Below are 18,738 nucleotides of genomic sequence, written 5' to 3' on the forward strand. Positions count from 1 at the left end.
ATGTTTCAGCTCCTGAGCCTCATGTCCGTTTTTGGTCTGGATTCCTTCCTCCTGTTAGATTGTTGTTCAGGAATAAAATCCCTTCCTGATCCGTTCCTGATCCGTTCGAGATCCGTGTTTCTGCGGTTCAGGTGGTTCAGTTTTCCTGTTATTTCTGATAAATCCTGATTTTTCGCTCTGAGCTGCATATCTGGGACGTTTCTGTCCCAGTTGGGTTTACTGGGAGCTCTGGTTTCATCAGAGAGCTGCTGCAGCTAAATGTCGCTAATGTCTGACTGGATCTGGAGTCATGCTGGAAAACAACCAGAGTCAGGCGGTAGGAGGGCTCGGCTCGGTCTAATTCCTGGGTGGCGCTGCGGCTAAACTCGGCCTCAGTCAGTGACCTTTGACCTGCAGACTGGAAACTCAGTCAGGATCTGCTGCCTTCACTCCCCCTACTCTCTGACAGCACAGCAAGCGGCCCAGACTTTGACTAGGCCGTCTTCCTTCTCTCCTGTTCTTTTCTCCAGCTGCATCCACTCACCTGTAATTAGCTCTTCTGGTGCCGCCATCATCTTGTTTCTAGAGAGGAGAAACCTTCTCCTGGTTCAGAGTCCTGATGGAAACCAGTTCAAATCAGAACAAAATGCAGATTAATCCGTTATTAACAGCAGAATAAATTCATGAAGGAACTGAGTTTAATGGGAGCTGATCGGTTACTCTGAGCTCTGCTGGTGCTTCCTGGCGTGGTGGCTGGCTGTGGGGACTGAAGGGTTAACGGTGTGTGAGCAGGAGGAGCGTTGGAGCGCTGCCTGCCTCTCCGTTGCTCCTGCGGCTCCAGACTCGGCTCCGGCTCCAGAGGGACGGCATGATGCGGGTCGTCCTTTTCTGCTGCTGCCTTTCCTCTCTGCACCTCCTGCTCTGCGCCGCGCCGCTGACTGAGGGCGGCGCCGCCATCAGCCTGCAGGTGAGTCCACACGACACCTGAGCAGAACCGCAACCTGAGGAGCAACAGGAGCAATCTGAGCAACATTCCTCCAGACCCAGCAGGCCATAAATCAGACCAGAACAAAGATCCAAGGACAGAATCAGAAATGAAAAGGTGTGTAACGGGTCAGACGGGAAGTCCTGCTGGACGAGTCGGGTTGATGGAAAAGGTCAGAGTTCCCTCAGAGTCAGGAAACAGAAAACAACATCAGCAACAGGTTGCTCTGGAAGAGACAGAAAGGTTTTAAAGAATCTAAGAATCTCAGAGATCCTGAAGAAATAAAAACCTGCAGATTCACTGAATACATCCAGAAACCTGCTGGGGTATCAGGGTAACTACAGGGTATGCCCTACAAGTACCCTTCTACTTATGGGGCAAGTACTGGGGCACCGATACCCCATAACTACTGCGGTGCTCATAGGGTACCTATGGGAAGTGCACAGTTTGCCCACGTGGTGCAGATGCTTGTAGGGTATCTGTGTAACTTTTACAAGGAATCTAAGGGGCATTTAACCTCCCCATCCCTAGATACCCCATTTGGGGGTAATAGCATTCCTAAAGACTCCAGGGACCCGAAAGGGTTTTAAATGGTGTTAAAGAAGTACCAACGGGGTACATACAGGGTACTTTCTGGGTACATACAGGGTACTTTCTGGGTACATACAGGGTACTTTCTGGGTACCTTTGCAATGCTCACAAGCAAACTGTGAGGTATTAAAATGCTAACCTTGGGGTGCTACTGGGGTAACTGGGTATTTGCGCTGCGCTTGCAGGGTACATACAGGGTACTTTAACGTAGAGACAGAGTACTTTCAGGGTACTATGTGGGGTTAGTGCACAGCTGGTGTTTTCAGGGTAACTCTGGAGTATTTAGGAGTCGATTCTTCCAGATCTCATCCAGTTTCTAAGAGTCAGTTTTTCTCTTCATGTGTGGTTATTAAGTCTGTGGTTAAAGTTTCACAGGGTGGATAATAAATAGAAAGGAGAGATGACATCATGAATCATACTGGAAAGAATCACCTGTGGGATGATTAAGTAACAAATAGCAGATCATAATTATCACTCTGACAGAGATAAAGAATGTTAATTACCCTGAATGAGGGAAACTGCAGCCGTCAGCTGATCCAATCTGTCTTCATCTCAGGCTAATGGCTGCAGCGTGTTAGCATGTTAGCCTGCTAGCCGGAAATGTTCCGGATTGGTCCGCAACATTTCAAATATGCTCAGAGATTTTAAACTGTTCAGAAGAAACAATTGGACTTGGTTCCCATGTAGCCCAGAAGCCAGATGGAAAAGTTCAGAACCCGAAACGAAACGTCTTCTGATGGAGACAAACTCAGCTTGGTGAGGAGGGCTGGGGGGCCGACCGCTGGGGGGCCGACCGCTGGGGGGCCGACCGCTGGGGGGCCGACCTCTGGGGGGCCGACCGCTGGGGGGCCGACCGCTGGGGGGCCGACCGCTGGGGGGCCGACCCGTCGCCGTGGGGGGCTGTTATTAAATATCATTTGGTAAATAATAACAGTTTTAATTCATTAAAACTTTGGTAAAATTCCTTCATATTTACGACAGAATCATGAGTTTTATTTTCGTATTAAATATGAGAAACTCTAAGAATGTAATCAGGAAGTCATTTCAACACTCTGACAGCTTCCTGAGGTTTTCACGTTACATTTAATCAACCTAAAGATTCTGGAAAAAAGACTGATTTTATTTCCTTTCACTGTTCAATAGGAAGAAACACTTTAACAACAAAAATCAGACTGCAGTTTGTTATTTTATTAATTTGACTGAATTATGATAAACTAAAGCCTATCAAAGTAAAACTGCTACATTACCTTGATAGACTTGGTATTTTTGTTAAAAGTAACAAATATCTCATTATATTTGGCTCTTTAACTCTTGTATTAGGGAGAGACTGAAAGTGGAGGGGCTGAGTGTTAGCGTTAGCATTAGCCTGTAGCAGAGCGGCTACTGCAGAGCAGCTGGCAGGAAAAAAGAAACAATGTCTTTATTTCTTATCATCTTCAGCGTAGAGCTTTTAAAACCACACAATAAAATCTGAATATGTTTCCATCAAATCCCAGTAAAGTGAAGTTATGATTCTCCCAGATATTCACCTTCCAGGTTCTCAGCCAGCAGGATGGAAAAACCAGAAAAGGGTTCAAAGTAAAGCAGCTTCACAAGTTATAACCTAAATAACACATAACTTGTACTGAGAGCCACTGCAATAAATAAATAAATGTTTATGAGGAACTTTATGAAGTGGAGTTAAAACTTGTTTTTATTCAGTGTAGATTTTTGTGAAGGTGCAGCAGAGATGAGATCAGAGACTCTGAGGCAAACATTTAAACTTCAGTTTGACTCTCAACAGTTTGTTTACTGAGAAAAACTCACTGGTCACTTTGGTCCTGCAGTTTGAGCTCATTAAAAACGTTTTAAACCTGGTTCTGGTTCCTCCAACAATGGGTTTCCTCAGGATGTGTGATGGATGCCGGGACCCGTCTGGGGGGTCGCTGGCGTCAGACGGGGCAGGAGGAGCCCGTCATGGTGCAGCTGGTGGGAAACTCTGCTGAGTCAGCGAAGCGGAGAAAACAGCCACTTACTCAGAGACCAACACGCAGCGCGTCTTCAGTCCTGACCCGACCCGGTGCTGACGGGTCAAACCTCCAGGTCCAGTTTGGATGTTTCCGACTCACTGCAGGAACGTTTGGAGGTCATTTCAGCTTCACGGACATTTAGCAGCCAGACGTTGGAAATATTTACTGAATTACTGCCAAGAATTAAATCTTTTTTCAGCTTCTAATTTTTCTGTTTCATCCAGAAATAAGAGTTTTTATTTGAAGGCATTACATCAGATCAGAAAAACCTCCCCTGCTGCAGAGTTGATCTGCGTCTCAATAAAACGTCGTTTGGATTCTGGACCATCAGCAAAACGAATCCCTACTGAGAAACTGACCAAACATGGAGCCTGATGGCAGCGCAGGACCTCAGGGTGAGAAATGATGGCTGAAGCAGAAACAGACGCTGTCAGAGGAAAACATAACAAACGAGATCGTTTGTCATGTTTTAGCTGAAGGACATGAACTCTGGGATAAACAGGAAGAGGAGGATGAGAGACAGAGAGGAAGGATGGAGGTCAAAGGGGTCAGCTGGTATGCTAACACTTAGCATACCAGCTGGTAGCTGGTGGGTTAAACTAGCATAAACTAGCATGAGGTCAATTCAGCTAACATTAGATAAAATGTATAAATTATGATAAACCAGGACAGGTAAACTAAAATAAAGGTAAAACATAAAACTGATAAACTAAGTTCACCTGCAATAAGATATCCTAACAGGGTTCGATACGCTAGGCTAACCTTAGCTAAAACAAGATAAGCTAAGATAATAAGTTAAACTCTGATAGAGTAAGCTAAGCTAAGCTAATGTAAGCTAAGCTAAGCTAAGGTAAAGTGAGTGAGGAAAAACTCAAGATCCAAATTGTTTCTCCTTCAGAGGCTTCAGGACCTTCAATCTGTTTCATCTGATCTGGGATCAGATGCTGCTTGTTGCTGCAGCTGAAACCTTTCTGTGGTTCAATATTTACTCAGTGACGTTCTTCCGGCTCTGCGCTTCATTTACCTTCAGCTGGCCGCCGATGGCAGGAGATGTTGAGTGTAATCGGAGCTCCAGCCTCAGTTTAGGTTTTAATACGGCGTGCAGCCGGCCGGCCGTGTTCAGGGCTGATGAGCTCATGCTGCAGCTCAAACGGGGATTTCCACACATCTGCAGGTTTCCACTCACACGTGTTCCGACCCGCACGGCTCCACGGGTCGCATCAAAGCCTGGGCCGCGTAAACACCTGCTGGATTAAACTCCGTCTGTTTACAGCTGGTTTCTGTCTGAGCTGCTGAGGTTGGTGCAGCCGCGGCGCCGTGTCGGGACTCGCTGGCCTCTGCAGGATTCCCCGCTGCCAGCGGCTCCGTTTCACTTCGCTTTGGTTCAGAATCACCAACCAGAACTTCCAGAGAAGTTCTGATCCAACAGTTGGACCCACCGTAACCCAGTGTCAAGGCTTGCGAAACGAGACAGAAAGCCAGAAAGGGTTTATTCAAATGATTGATTTTTAAAGGCTCATTTGGTCAAACAGCCATTAGCAATCTGACCTTTGACCCCGTCAGCCAGATTCTGGATCCATCCTGGTTTTATTTAGTCTACTGAGCAGAAACTGGTTGGTTTCCAGGTTGATGTGAGATTTATTCCTTTTACAACCATTGTGTCGACTTTGGATCATCTTCCTGTTGGAAAAACCAAACCTGTGAAAGTTTCTGACCGTTAGGCGTCCAGAGAGAAGCCTGAAGAAAACCAACATGGTCCTGAAGGCCCGGCTTCAGAAATAATAACTTATATTTGTAGCTAAATGTGTCTGAACATTTGGATCCAGATTTGACAGAAACCTTCAGATCTGTCTCGGTTTCTCTGCTCTCTGAGGGAAACTAGACAAAATATTGATGTTTTTATGAGCATCGTGGCCAAGAAAGGGATTTGATTTAAAAGGTTTGTGAATATTTCTGGCCAGAATCTCCAGATTGAGACATTATTACAGTCCAGGCTGAACACATCCTGCAGCTTAAACTGTGATTCTGTGAAAACCACAAAAGAAATCAGAATGAAAATGGAGCCAGATAAAGTCCAGTTTTCTGTCGGCATTTTAAACGTAGAACGTGGTTCTGGTAGAACGTGGTTCTGGTAGAACGTGGTTCTGGTAGAACGTGAGTCGGCGCTGCAGACCTGCCACCGGAGCCGGTCCTCGTCCTGCGTCCGGTCCTGTTGGTGACTCCTGGGCTAAAGCTTCATATTCTTTGCTGTGGTTGGAAAAGGTTTTGTTTTCATTCAAAAGGTGAATTAATTATTTATCCAGAACAGAATGTAATTCATCTTTTCCAGGGTGGAGATCAGACCAGAGGTTTAACTGGATCTGACTGGTTCCATTAAACTGGTTTTCTTCACAGAACAAAGGGAACAGCTGTTTGGTTCCCAGCTGTTGGGACTTGCTCCGTCCATAGATCAGAAGTTAACAGCGATGGAAGGAATGAATGTGTAGATAATAAAGTCTGTGCAAACATGTTTCATAGAAAGAATGGAGGGCGGAGCGTCTGAGGATGATCAACACCGAGGAACCGAGCAGAACCAGGCCTTCAGTTAGAAATGGCTCCATTTCCCATGCTCCTTGAACACATCGTCTGACGGACACAGATTTCACTCTAGCAGGCAGCGAGAAGTGTCAGCATCAGAGACTGGACATGTGATTTACTGATGTGAAGTTCCTGAAGGCATCGGCCCTCGTCTGACTTTAACTAGACCTCCCAGCAGGAAGTCGCCTCCCAGGAAGGTTTTCTGAAATGAACCCTGGGAGACGCTGAGGTTAATCATCCTCTCTGGAGAACAATGAAGCGGCTGAAGGATCAGACTGATGGGAGCTACGCTAGTAGCTCTGGCCGGTTAGCTGGACTAGAGTTAGAAACTGAGCTGTTGATGATGTCAGGACTGGAGGACCTTCAGCTGGCTGAACTTTGGCTGTTTTCTCCAAACACTGGCCCAGCTGACTCAGCGGTTCTCTAACCAGGGACAGCTGCTGACTCCAGCCTGCTCAGCAGAACCAGAACCAGGACCAGCTGATGTCAGTGACTGATGGAGGAGGATGACTATCACAGTCCCAGCAGCTCATTAGCGCATCCCGTCATTACTGCGTTTGATGTGCTGCTCTCAGCCGCTCTGACGTCACACTGCAGCTGTTTTTGGCCACATGTAATTTCTCAGGGTTTGCTCAGCGTGACCCAGAGCAGGTCCTGCTCTGTGCAGGCGCTAACTGAAAGGTACGTCACAGGTAGACGTCACCTGGTCACGTTGAGGCGCCATGATGGACGTCAGGGTCACGAGAAACTGGCTTTTATTTCCCGAGTTGCTCTTGCCTTCATAGCCAAAGCTTCTATTTGATCAAGTTGAGCTAACTTGTCTAGCCAGCTTGTAGCTAACTTGTCTAGCTAGCTTGTAGCTAGCTTAGAAACCGACCCAAAACTGCTGTCGTCATCAAATTGACGTCTTTCCCTGAATTCACTCCACATGACTCCTTATGCCACAAACAGTGTTTCCAGATGCTAACTGGTTTTCTGTGTACATGCTAGGCTACATGATGGTGGGTTACTGATGCAGTATTTGATTGTTCTTACCTCAGTATGGACATATGAAGTTTAATCTTCTTACCTTTGTTCGCTGTAAATCCGTGAATGACCCGATGCTGCCGGTCAGTCCATCGCCGTCTTCTTACCGTAAAATCAGTTTGGTTCACATCCTTGTCTGTCTGCAGCCGACCTTCAGTACTGTCACCATTTTTACGCTGAAATCAGCTGAATAAAAGTGATCTGTTTGGTTTTTGACAAGCTTTACGGGAGTTTGTTCAGTTCGTCTTGTCACAACAGGACGTCACGTGGTCAATGACTGTTGACATTTCTGCAAGATATTTCAATAATTGGCTGTATGCATTGCTTATAGTACGCTAATGTTAGCATGTAGCACAACCTTAATAAAGTCTAATAGATCAGAAACTGTTCTCTGTCTGCAGGGATCGCCTCACAGCAGCAGCCATGTTGTCCTGAAGCGGAGGGGTCGACACAAACAGGACACTCTGACCCAACCGGACCATTCAAAGTCGGTTCTGGTGTCCAGAAATGAGACAGGGTTCTGGAGCCGTCCTCGCTGTGGAGTCCCAGACTACTCCAGAGTAACACCAGTAACACCAGTAACACTGCCCAACGGGTCAAAGCTCCTGAAGAGGAGCAGAAAGGAACGCGGCAAAAGATTTGCTCTGTTTGGAGGACGCTGGGACAAAAGCGACCTCACCTACCGGTAAGAAACAACCCGACTCCTCCAGACTCTGGCGGTCACCTGAAGGCACGTTGCAGCGTTGGACACGAACCCGTCCGTCCTTTTCTGGTCCAGTATTTGTTTGGTTATCATTCGTGAAAACATGCCTGTCGTGCAGGATCGTTCGTTTTCCCTGGCAGATGAGTGAAGACAAAGTTCGGCGCATCCTGGAGGAGGCCTTTGGGGTTTGGGGTGCGGTCACTCCTCTGACCTTCAGAGAGGTCATCAGCGAGCGAGCGGACATCATCATTGACTTCAACAGGTAAGAAACCCAAGAGCCCAGAGGAGATGTTCTGGTTTTAGTTTGAAACCTGCAGATTAATAAAACTAAAGAAGTGAATCAGACCTGAACAATGGTTGAAAGTCAGACCTGCTTTGTGGTCTGCAGTCAATGTGTTTGAGGGAAAAGAAAGGACGTTCAGAGTTATTCAACCAATCCTCTAACTGGATGTTTAGAGTCTGACGCATGGCTTGGCGTCGCAGACCGTCTTTGCTTTCAACCTGCAGAGTTCAGAGAGGTTACACTCAGCTCTCCGCCAGTCTGATGCAGATTTAGTTACAAAACCTTTTTGATCGCGAAGGTTTACTGGCTGAGGTGATTCTGGCATTTGGGTTTGAGTCCCGGTCCAGAACGATTTCTCTCGTCGAATTTCAACGGGCAGACAGAAACCTTTATGATCCATGATGCTGAGTTTAACGATTGGGTAAAATCCGAACCACAACCATAAAAACCTTTTCTGATCTCATGTGAGGCTACGTTTACAGGCCGAGTGGCAGAAAGGGATTGTTGTAGCTTGTTGCTGCATGATGACCGTTATTTCTACAGCCAGTGGTTTTCACAATCACTGCAGAAACAGAAATGGCTTGAACTGGTTTATACTGGTCAGAAGATGAGATCGGTTGTTGTTTTGTAGGTACCGGCATGGTGACGACCTCCCGTTCGACGGTCCCGGAGGAATTCTGGCCCACGCTTTTTTCCCTCGCACACTGAAAGAAGGAGAAGTCCACTTTGACTACGACGAACACTGGACGGTCGGCAACGGCGTCGGTAAGATGTGTGGGACTGTTCATGTTTGTGTGAGAGAAGCTGGTCTGATCCCTGGATCGTCTTTGTGAAGGTACCGACCTGCTGCAGGTGGCAGCCCATGAGTTCGGCCATGTTCTGGGCCTGCAGCACTCTCTGGAGCCCGATGCGGTCATGTGTCCCTTCTACAGCGACTCCTACCCTCTGAAGCTCAGTGAGGACGATAAGAAGGGCATCCAGTATCTATACGGAGCGCCGCGGTACACGCCTGACGTAACCGAGACCAACGAGATCGAACCTGAACTGGTGAGGTTCTGATCCTGTTTGGACCTTCAGAGCTGCGGTCCTGATCCAGGCATCAAGTCTTTAACTCCCAAAAAACAAAATAAAAAGGTCGTAAAACGACCTTCAAGAAGAACTTTTGATCAAAACAGGAAGCTGTTCTGGACTGGATCAAGACTTTCAGTCCCTGCTGCTCTGTTGAACGATTTTAGGCCAGAGAGTAACTGGTGTCTGTTTTTCCCAGCCGGACGCCTGCAGGACAAGCTTTGATGCCGTGTCCATGATCAGGGGAGAGCTCTTCTTCTTCAGGTCTCAATATGTTTGGCGAATCCGTGACCGGCGTCTGCAAGGCGGCTACCCGGCCTTGTCTTCGCGCCACTGGAGCGGTATTCCTGACTACATCGACGCAGCTTATGAAGACAAGTCTGGGAACATCTGGTTCTTCCAAGGTACAGAAGAAAAGCCAAAACTTTTGTTGTCGTCTCCATGAAGCTGCTAGAAGAGTCGTCTCTCCTTCTGCATCAAGTTTCCTACTGAAGAAGTTCTTGAGGTCAATTAGCTGCTGGTCCAGTTGGATCCATACCTGAAGGTTTGTGTTTCTGCTGCAGGCAACAACTACTGGGTGTTTGACGCTGGGCGGAGGATTTCTGGGCCGGACTCCCTGCAGCGGCTCGGCCTTCCTGTCACCGACATCCAGGCGGCTCTGCGGTGGGAGGACGGCGGCTCGGAGAAGGTCTACCTCTTCAAGTCTTCGTTCTACTGGTCCTTCAGCGTCCAGGAGAACCGCGTCGGTGACCTCCATCCGCGCAGCACGCACGAGTGGGCGGGACTTCCTGGACACGTCGACGCCGCCTTTCTGGACAGCTACGGTGAGACTCTGGGCCCGGTTCTGGTGAGACTTTGGTTCTGAGGGTTTCATCCATCAGACCTCTTTCTCCCTCAGGTTACGCCAACTTCCTGAGCGGGCTGTACTACTGGAAGTTGGACCCGGTGGCGCTGAAGGTGCTGGACGGATACCCGCGCAGAATCGGGACGGATTTCTTCGGCTGCTCCGAATCTGCATAAATACATAAACTAATCTGTAAACTGAGAATAATCTGCTGAGATATTGTCTTTTCATTAGGATGTAAACTCCTCACCTCCGGTAAAACAGGAATCAGTCCCTCCCAGCTGCAGCCGGGTCCGGTTCTGATCCGGTCCAGTTGTCCTGGTGCGAGGAGCCACAATGGTCGCTAAGTTTGATTATTAAAGGTGCTATTTCAGGTCAGACCTCAGGCCCGGCAGATGGTAGAGCTACAGACCTAGATCAGTTCTCACTCCTTCCCTCACATCTAGGCTTGATGTTCCTCCAGCTTTCACAGGAAGTTAATTGTTTGTTTTCATATTTAAAGTGTCTGATCAGTGCAGGACGCTGATGATTCCTCTGACCAGTAAAACATACTGGTGCTAAACCAGTTCTGGTGACTTTACTGCTTTAAACTGTAACAGAAAAACATGAACTGGTCAAAACAAGAACACCAATCAGACCGAGGATGTTTCCCTCCTGATGGTCCGGTCGACCCGGTTCTACTGGAACCAGAATATCTGCCGAACAGTCAAACCAACCTGTTCCCCTCCTGGCCTGTGGGGGCGCTGCACCAACAACCACTGAAGGAAACCACACAAAATGATGGAGTTTTTGACAGAGTGGACGGACCTGCAGGTGGGAAACATCCTCACTGCGTTTTAAAACCACGTGGTTCTCTCAGGGGTCCAATGTGTGGCGCCGGGGCCATCTGTGGCCCTTAGAGAGATACTGTCTGGACTTTGGACCAGAATTCAGGTCCAGACGGTTGAAGCAGATTAGCACGGCCTTTAGAAAATATACAAACAAATTAAATCTAAAATGTAAAGCAAAGTTTCCTCTGTTTTGTTTTTAGTTTCCATCTGAAGTTACCTAAATTCAAAAAATAAAAACATTGACTTCAACAACTAGGATATTTTGAGGCCAATCAGATTTTATTTAAAGGCATCAGAGTCAGAATTTTAACTCGATTTATGAGAAATTAAAATAATTTTCTTTGGTTCAGTTTTGCTCCACTTTGTGTTTTTCTGCCACATCAAATTTTATTAAAACACATGAAAATCCTGATGTGATGAGATGTGGGAAAGATCTACAACTCATGTAGATCTATAGAGCTATAGATCTTTCTGAAAGAGACAAAATAATACATTTAAAGCTGAAAATTTTAAACAATCTCATCAAATTGAAAATGTTTTGACTTTTCAAAATGAATCATTTCACACATCAGGATTAATCAGATCGGTTCTGATCAGGTTCTGATCGGGTTCTATGATGTTTCAACATGTTTCTCTTTATATTTGTTTTATTGTTTTGTTTTTTAAATAAAAAATGATAAAGTTTCTCCTTCCTTGTGTTTCTGTGATGATAACACAGCGGAGCTAAAGTCTGCATGTTCTGGTTCTGGTGTCGGCCCAACATAATGAATAATAATAATAATGAGCAGAATGTAAAGCCAGAGCTGCCAGCTGCAACAGATTTAAATATTTAAGAGTCGTTATCGTTGGTGTGAATGTTCTCTGCGGTTCAGGATCAGAGAAGCCTTTTTAAGATTAAACCTCTGGAGCTGCTTTCTTCTTCAAAGAGACACAATCTGCTCTGTAATTACCCTGAAACTGAAAACCATTAGCAGATTTTTCTGTTCGGTGGTTTTGCTGCGAAAGAATAAAAATAAAAAAAACATTTATGGCCTGTGTGAGATTTAAAGTTTCCAACACATGTGGCCAGAACGGAATGATCCATGAAAACCAGCAGCTGGTTATACTGCTACAGCTCAGAGCGACACCTGCTGGCTGTACGCAGAACTGCAGCTGCTCCAGGCCTAAGGCAAAATGTTACAGAAAACATGGAGGACTACGGAGGGCTAACAGGGACAAAATTCATTAAAAGTACCACACGTTTAGACATTTATTAAAGAAACAATTTACTCTGATTATAACATTACTTTTAATCAAAGATTCCCATTTTAAGAACTTTAAAGTTTCTAATTCCTAGTTTTGATTAGCATCCATCATCCATCCATCATCCATCATCCATCCATCCATCCATCCATCATCCATCATCCATCCATCCATCCATCCATCCATCCATCATCCATCCATCCATCCATCCATCATCCATCCATCATCCATCATCCATCCATCATCCATCATCCATCATCCATCCATCATCCATCATCCATCCATCATCCATCCATCCATCCATCATTCATCCATCCATCCATCCATCATCCATCCATCATCCATCATTCATCCATCCATCCATCCATCATCCATCATCCATCCATCATCCATCATTCATCCATCATTCATCCATCCATCCATCCATCATCCATCATCCATCCATCATTCATCCATCCATCCATCCATCATCCATCATTCATCCATCATTCATCCATCATCCATCATCCATCATTCATCATCCATCATCCATCCATCATCCATCATCCATCCATCATCCATCATCCATCCATCATCCATCATCCATCCATCCATCATCCATCATTCATCCATCATTCATCCATCATCCATCATCCATCATTCATCATCCATCATCCATCCATCATCCATCATCCATCCATCATCCATCATCCATCCATCATCCATCATCCATCATCCATCATCCATCATCCATCATCCATCATCCATCCATCATCCATCCATCATCCATCATCCATCCATCCATCATCCATCCATCATCCATCCATCATCCATCCATCATCCATCATCCATCCATCATCCATCATCCATCATCCATCATCCATCATCCATCATCCATCCATCATCCATCATCCATCATCCATCATCCATCCATCATCCATCCATCATCCATCCATCATCCATCCATCCATCCATCATCCATCCATCATCCATCCATCCATCCATCAATCATCCATCCATCCATCAATCAAACATCCAACCATCATCCATCCAACCATCATCCATCCATCCATACATCCATCCATCCATCCATCATCCATCCATCATCCATCATTCATCCATCCATCCATCCATCATCCATCATCCATCCATCCATCATCCATCCATCATCCATCCATCATCCATCATTCATCCATCATTCATCCATCCATCCATCCATCCATCATCCATCATCCATCATCCATCCATCCATCCATCATCCATCATCCATCCATCCATCATCCATCCATCATCCATCATCCATCATCCATCCATCCATCATCCATCCATCATCCATCATTCATCCATCCATCCATCCATCATCCATCATACATCCATCATCCATCATCCATCCATTCATCCATCCATCCATCCATCATCCATCATCCATCCATCATCCATCCATCCATCATCCATCCATCCATCATTCATCCATCATCCATCATTCATCCATCCATCCATCCATCCATCATCCATCATCCATCATCCATCCATCATCCATCATCCATCCATCCATCCATCCATCATCCATCCATCCTTCATCCATCCATCCATCCATCCATCATCCATCCATCCAGAGTCGGCTGGATGACGGATTATTTTTATTTTATTTAATGATGCTGCCTCCATCTGCCTTTAGGATCAATAACATATTTTATCTTATGAATTAAACTAATGAACTTCATCAGTTTGGGATTGATGTGACCAAATGCAGAGAAGATTCAGATCAACAGAATAAAAGGAAATTTACGATGCTGCAGAACAACCAGAATAATCTGGATTAGAAGCTGTTTAATAATCAATGTCTGTCCTTCTTCCTCCTGGCCGCCAGGGGGCGGTACGCAGCGCGAGGCCGCGTCACTCTGTGACGACACGTCACTACGTCATGAAAACAGGGCGCGTGTGCGGTGGCGGCAGGTTTAAAGAGTCCAAGTTTGGAGCGCAGAGAGAAACTTCTGGGTGAAATCCGGGATTTAACGGCGGGATTATCGGGATTACTGAGGAAATGTCGGAGGACAGGTAGGAAACTGAGTTTTGATTTCACCTTTCTGACGTTTTTCCGCCACTTTATTGTGGAGGGAACAGCGCGGACCGATGAACGGGTCAGATTAACTGAGTTGCTCAGTTTCTCTGTCTGATTAGGAATATATGTTATAATAATCTGATCTGTTTTTATCCATAATCTGACTCTATTCGTGTTAAATGGCGCCGTTTCCTCCCAGTCATTCTGATCCAGTTTATTAGCGGCTCTTTGTCTCGTTCCAGCCGCTTAACCCCTTATTAACCCAGTTAAACCAGTATGAACTGGTGAGGCTGACTGGAGGCCTCCTGCCGGCATTGCGCGGTTTCCTCCCGGTTCCCAACATGGCGGACAGCCGCCGCTGCCGGACCCTCAGCGGTCTGGACCATCCCAGCTGTGGTGTTCTGACCTGTGACCTCTGACCTCTGCCTGCAGCCTTCCCCTGCAGGAGCTCTCCTGCCAGAAGCGGTTCGGCATCAAGCGGAAGAGCCTCGGTTCCGAGTCCACTCCGACCGACCTGGTGCTGCTGCACTCCCCGCGGCCCAAGCAGCCCTGGCCGGCCTGCCTGGGGAAGGAGAACCGGGAGGGCCGGTTCGTCCTGGCCCGGAGGTCCCGGAGGAGGCGGCAGTCCGGCTCAGGTGGGAACCCGGCTCGGTTCTGGTTCCGGAGGGTGTGTCCAGGTGTGACTCCAGCTGTTTCCCTGCAGGTGTTTCCTGGGATCACCTGCCGGACGAGCTGCTGCTGCGGATCTGCGGCTGCCTCCCGCTGCCGGACCTGCTGCGGGTTTCTGCGGTGTGCCGCCGCTGGAACCGCCTGGCGTGAGTCCCGAACCGGTTCTGATGGGTCACAGCTCACTACACGTTCATTATTCCATTATCATCAGTTATTAAAATGAATCAGTTTAATAACTGATTAATAACTGAATCAGTTATTAAAACGATCAAACCGATTAATCGCTAATCTGCCAAACGTAGATCTATTCTACTAAAAGCTCCAATCAATCACCTTTCCATCCAATTAATCAGTAATCAATCACCAGATCCGCTCTGCACTGTGTTGCTGCCGTTCAGCTTCAGGCAATAAAATGTTTACTTTGATTTAAATTGATTTTATTTTATATTTTAATGCATTTCTGTTGTTTAGAATTAGTTTAATGGTTTGATGAAAAATCTGCAGGTTATTTGTTTATTTTTATCCAATTAATCGTCAGAATAATCGATTATTAGAATCGAGTTAAAGCTGAGTTTGTTGAAATGTGGGCTTTTAATTTGAAAGTCTCTTCAGTCCCAGTATTCCCAGTAACAGAACGGCGCTCCGTTAAATTGTGATGTTTGTTTTGGTCTGGAGCCTGTTAAAGGAACCCGGCTGGTTCTGGTTCTGGTTCTGCAGGCTGGACGAGTCCCTGTGGGTCAGTGTGGACCTGGAGGGCCTGACCCAAACGGGCCCGGCTCTGCGTTTGGTCCTGAGGACCGGGGTCCAGAGGCTGCGCTGCCCACGGGCGTTTGTTGAGGAACTGGACCTCTCAGAACCCGGGTGAGTCCAGAATGTCCTCCTGGTCCGGTAAGGCCCGGTTCGTGGTTCTGTTCTGGGTTCTTATTGAACTCAAATATTCAATAATAAGATCTGAAAAGTGCGGCGTGCCTTTAAACCCTGCCTCAGCTGGGTTCAGCTCTGGACTTTGACTAGGCCATTATAAGCCATAATGCTGCATGATCAGGCTGGTGACCTTTGACCCCAGGCTCAGCACCATGCTGCCCTGTGAGCTGGTTTCTCTACGGAACCAGAACATCTGGACCGCCGGGTTTCAGAGTAAAGGGCTTGGATGTAAAAGCAGGCCGCACCGTTCAGATTGGTTCCAGTGGATGCTGAATGTCTCTGTGGTTGAAGGTGCGCGGCTGGTGACTCCTGGTTCTGGTTCTGCAGGCGGCTCCAGCTGGTGGATCTGGACCTGTCTGGTTCCGTGGTTTCTGCCTCGGCGCTGCGCAGCGTCGTCTGTCGCTGCAGCCGACTGCGCCGCCTCAGCCTGGAGGCGCTGCCGCTGTCCGACGACGTCCTCAGGTAACCGAGCCGGGCCGTGGGCCGGGCCGGGTGGGTAGGACTGGTTCTGACGGTTCTGTCTGGTCCGCTCTGCAGCTGCCTGGCCCAGAACCCGGACCTGCTGCAGCTCAACCTGGGCGGCTGCTCCGGATTCTCCGCCGCCGCTCTGGCCGCCACGCTGGACTCCTGCCGCAGGTCAGAACCGGCTCCGCTCGGGCCGACCCGGACCGGTCCCGGTTCTGACCCGCTCTGTGTTCCGCCTCAGGTTGGAGCAGCTCAACATCTCCTGGTGCAGCTTCAGCAGGAACCACGTCCAGAACCTGGTGGAGACCCTGAGCCCCTCCGTCACGCACCTCAACCTGAGCGGCTACCGGGACAGCCTGGCGCTGGACGGTGAGGAGCCGGAACCGGGCCGGAACCGGGCCAGAGCCCCTGCTCTGGGCGCTCTGCAGGGCCGACGGTTCACCTGCTTTGTGATTCAGTTCTTCACCAGATCATCCCTGTGTGATGAACAGTTCTATTTTGGGTGAACAGTTCTTCTGTCCCACTGAATCAGTTCTGTTTGTTCCAGATGTGAAGGTTCTGGTGGACCGATGTCCGGACCTGCAGACATTGGATCTCAGGTGAGAGCGGTGGGCGTGGCTTCCTGCTGCTGCTCCGGTTCCGGTTCTGGTTCTGGTTCTGACGGTCTCTCTGGTTGCAGCGACAGCACGCTGCTGACGGCCGACAGCCTCCTGGTTCTGAAGCGGCTGCAGAAGCTGCTCCACCTGTCGCTGAGCCGCTGCTACCACATCCACCTGGCGGCGCTGTGGTGAGTCACTGCGGCCTAGTCAAAGTCCACACCCTCTTCCTGGTTCTGACTCGGTGGGGATGGCTTTAAAGGCAGGCCACACATTTCAGATTAACTGGTAGAATCAGTTAAAGCTTCTGATTCGACCCGGTTGGTGAGTTTGGACCAGAACCAGATGCAGCTTCCAAAGGTTCTGGATGTTGTAGAATAGTTTAGTGCTCAGCTGGTGTTCTGGTTCTGACCCGGTTCTGTCCCCAGTGACCTCGGGAAGGCGATCCCGTCCCTGCGGTTCCTGGATGTGTTCGGCCTGGTCCAGGACGGCCAGCTGGTGGCGCTGCAGGATGATTCGCCGCGACTCGCCATCAACGCCCGGCCGTTCTCCGCCGTGGCCCGGCCCACTCCGGCCGGCCCAGTCGGCGCCGCCCGGCCCGACTTCAGCATGTGGGGCCGTGGCTGCAGACTGAGGGTCCGGTTCTGACCGGACCTGAGGGGTCCTGGTTCTGTTCAGTGTTCCTGGTACCGGGGGCCAGATGGCGGACTCGGCCTCCTGCTGGGCGACTCGGCCGCTGTTGGACTCTGCCGGTTCTGATGATGTTAAAGTTCTGGACGGTCTGCTGGAATAATGACTCGACACTGGAATCATTGTTTTAATGGAAGAGGAGGTTCTGGTTCCGACGGGTCCAACGAGACCCAAATCATTTCCAATCAAAACCGGGAGATTAAACACGAATCCGTTCGGTTCCGATCCAGTTTTATACTTGAAAATGTTTCTCTGAATCGTGTTTGTATTAAACCCTGGAAGCTGTGTGATGTCATTTTCAGAAGACGAAACGGTCCAAAATTAATAAAATAATCTGGATTATTTAGTCATAAGAGGGAAAAATGAGTCACTGTTTTATTTTAATTTATGATTTCAAACTAAATAATTAAACATTTGGCTCACTAAGTAGTTTTAAAACAAGCTAGCAAATTAAATGTTAGCAAGCTAAATATTCAAACTTTCCTAGCTTGCTAACTAGAAGCTAAATATTGTTAGCAAACAAAGTATTTACCTCAAACTGAATAATGAGCTTAATATTTACTTTGAAAATTATTTTATCTGAATTAGTTTGGAACTGAAAGATTAATCTTCAATATTAGCAATATATTTATATTTTCATATTTGGTTTCTATAATTAGTTTCCCAACATATTTAGCTTCCAAACTATTAAAGCTAAATGTTTATAGTTAAATATTTATTCACGCATACAGTTAAACTTTTGCTCATAAACTTTTTTGAGCTAAATATTTTGCCCACTAATTTGTTCAAAACTTTATATTTTGCTTCCAACAAATCGTTTGAAGCTAAACATTTATCTTGCTAATTTAATATTTCACTCCCTAAATACTTTAAAGCTAAACGTTTAACTGGTTACATGTTTAATTTGTTATGAATAACAAGGTGAAAATATGACCTTATAAAATTAACCTTTTTCTTATAACCGGCTAAATAATCATCTTTTTTCCAGAGTTCTTACTTTAGCGGAGCCGTCCGAGTCCGGTACCGGTACCCTTCATGATTTACTGTCCTGGTTCGGCAGTTCGACCCGCTCGGCTAATTGGACCATTAGAATCAGCTGTGATGGAGCAGCGAGTCTGAAAGTCATTTATGTAGTGAAACAGGAAACAAGCCACAGGGAGGATTAAAATACTTTTTCACAGTACCGTGGACGTACTGGACCCGGTGGATGGTTCCA

The 18,738-nt window shown here is 47.3% G+C and overlaps 2 protein-coding genes across 3 annotated transcripts; both read left to right on the top strand.

Moving 5' to 3' along the window:
- The first annotated feature begins 708 nt into the window (after positions 1-708).
- LOC122819606 (stromelysin-3-like) lies at positions 709-11,575 on the top strand. Of its 2 annotated transcripts, none has more exons than XM_044096440.1 (8): positions 709-946; positions 7,569-7,852; positions 7,989-8,132; positions 8,785-8,918; positions 8,989-9,200; positions 9,421-9,625; positions 9,785-10,045; positions 10,120-11,518. In XM_044096440.1, the coding sequence occupies exons 1-8, from the start codon at positions 848-850 to the stop codon at positions 10,239-10,241; spliced, it is 1,461 nt and encodes a 486-aa protein (XP_043952375.1). In that variant the 5' UTR covers positions 709-847; the 3' UTR covers positions 10,242-11,518. The 2 variants fall into 2 exon arrangements, with proteins under 2 accessions (XP_043952375.1, XP_043952377.1); XM_044096442.1 differs by lacking the exon at positions 709-946 and adding an exon at positions 6,851-7,142 and having other exon boundaries at positions 10,120-11,575.
- Positions 11,576-14,021: 2,446 nt separating this feature from the next.
- skp2 (S-phase kinase-associated protein 2, E3 ubiquitin protein ligase) lies at positions 14,022-17,817 on the top strand. Its single transcript, XM_044144511.1, has 10 exons — positions 14,022-14,174; positions 14,611-14,813; positions 14,882-14,993; positions 15,565-15,708; positions 16,099-16,233; positions 16,309-16,407; positions 16,478-16,605; positions 16,784-16,835; positions 16,916-17,023; positions 17,261-17,817. Exons 1-10 carry the CDS (start codon positions 14,161-14,163, stop codon positions 17,478-17,480), a joined length of 1,215 nt encoding a protein of 404 aa, XP_044000446.1. The 5' UTR covers positions 14,022-14,160; the 3' UTR covers positions 17,481-17,817.
- The last annotated feature ends 921 nt before the right edge of the window (positions 17,818-18,738 follow it).

Source organism: Gambusia affinis, linkage group LG17, assembly GCF_019740435.1.
Source record: "Gambusia affinis linkage group LG17, SWU_Gaff_1.0, whole genome shotgun sequence".
NCBI lineage: Eukaryota > Metazoa > Chordata > Actinopteri > Cyprinodontiformes > Poeciliidae > Gambusia > Gambusia affinis.

What these genes read in the sequence shown, in the direction of transcription:
- LOC122819606 (XM_044096440.1), top strand. Translation starts at nt 848, where the DNA reads ATGATGCGGGTCGTCCTTTTCTGCTGCTGCCTTTCCTCTCTGCACCTC. An exon ending in AAAAGCGACCTCACCTACCG is followed by an intron (nt 7,853 to 7,988) that starts GTAAGAAACAAC and finishes CCTGTCGTGCAG; the next exon opens with GATCGTTCGTTTTCCCTGGC. An exon ending in ACGAGATCGAACCTGAACTG is followed by an intron (nt 9,201 to 9,420) that starts GTGAGGTTCTGA and finishes TGTTTTTCCCAG; the next exon opens with CCGGACGCCTGCAGGACAAG.
- skp2 (XM_044144511.1), top strand. An exon ending in GGACAGCCTGGCGCTGGACG is followed by an intron (nt 16,606 to 16,783) that starts GTGAGGAGCCGG and finishes TGTTTGTTCCAG; the next exon opens with ATGTGAAGGTTCTGGTGGAC. An exon ending in CTGCAGACATTGGATCTCAG is followed by an intron (nt 16,836 to 16,915) that starts GTGAGAGCGGTG and finishes CTCTGGTTGCAG; the next exon opens with CGACAGCACGCTGCTGACGG.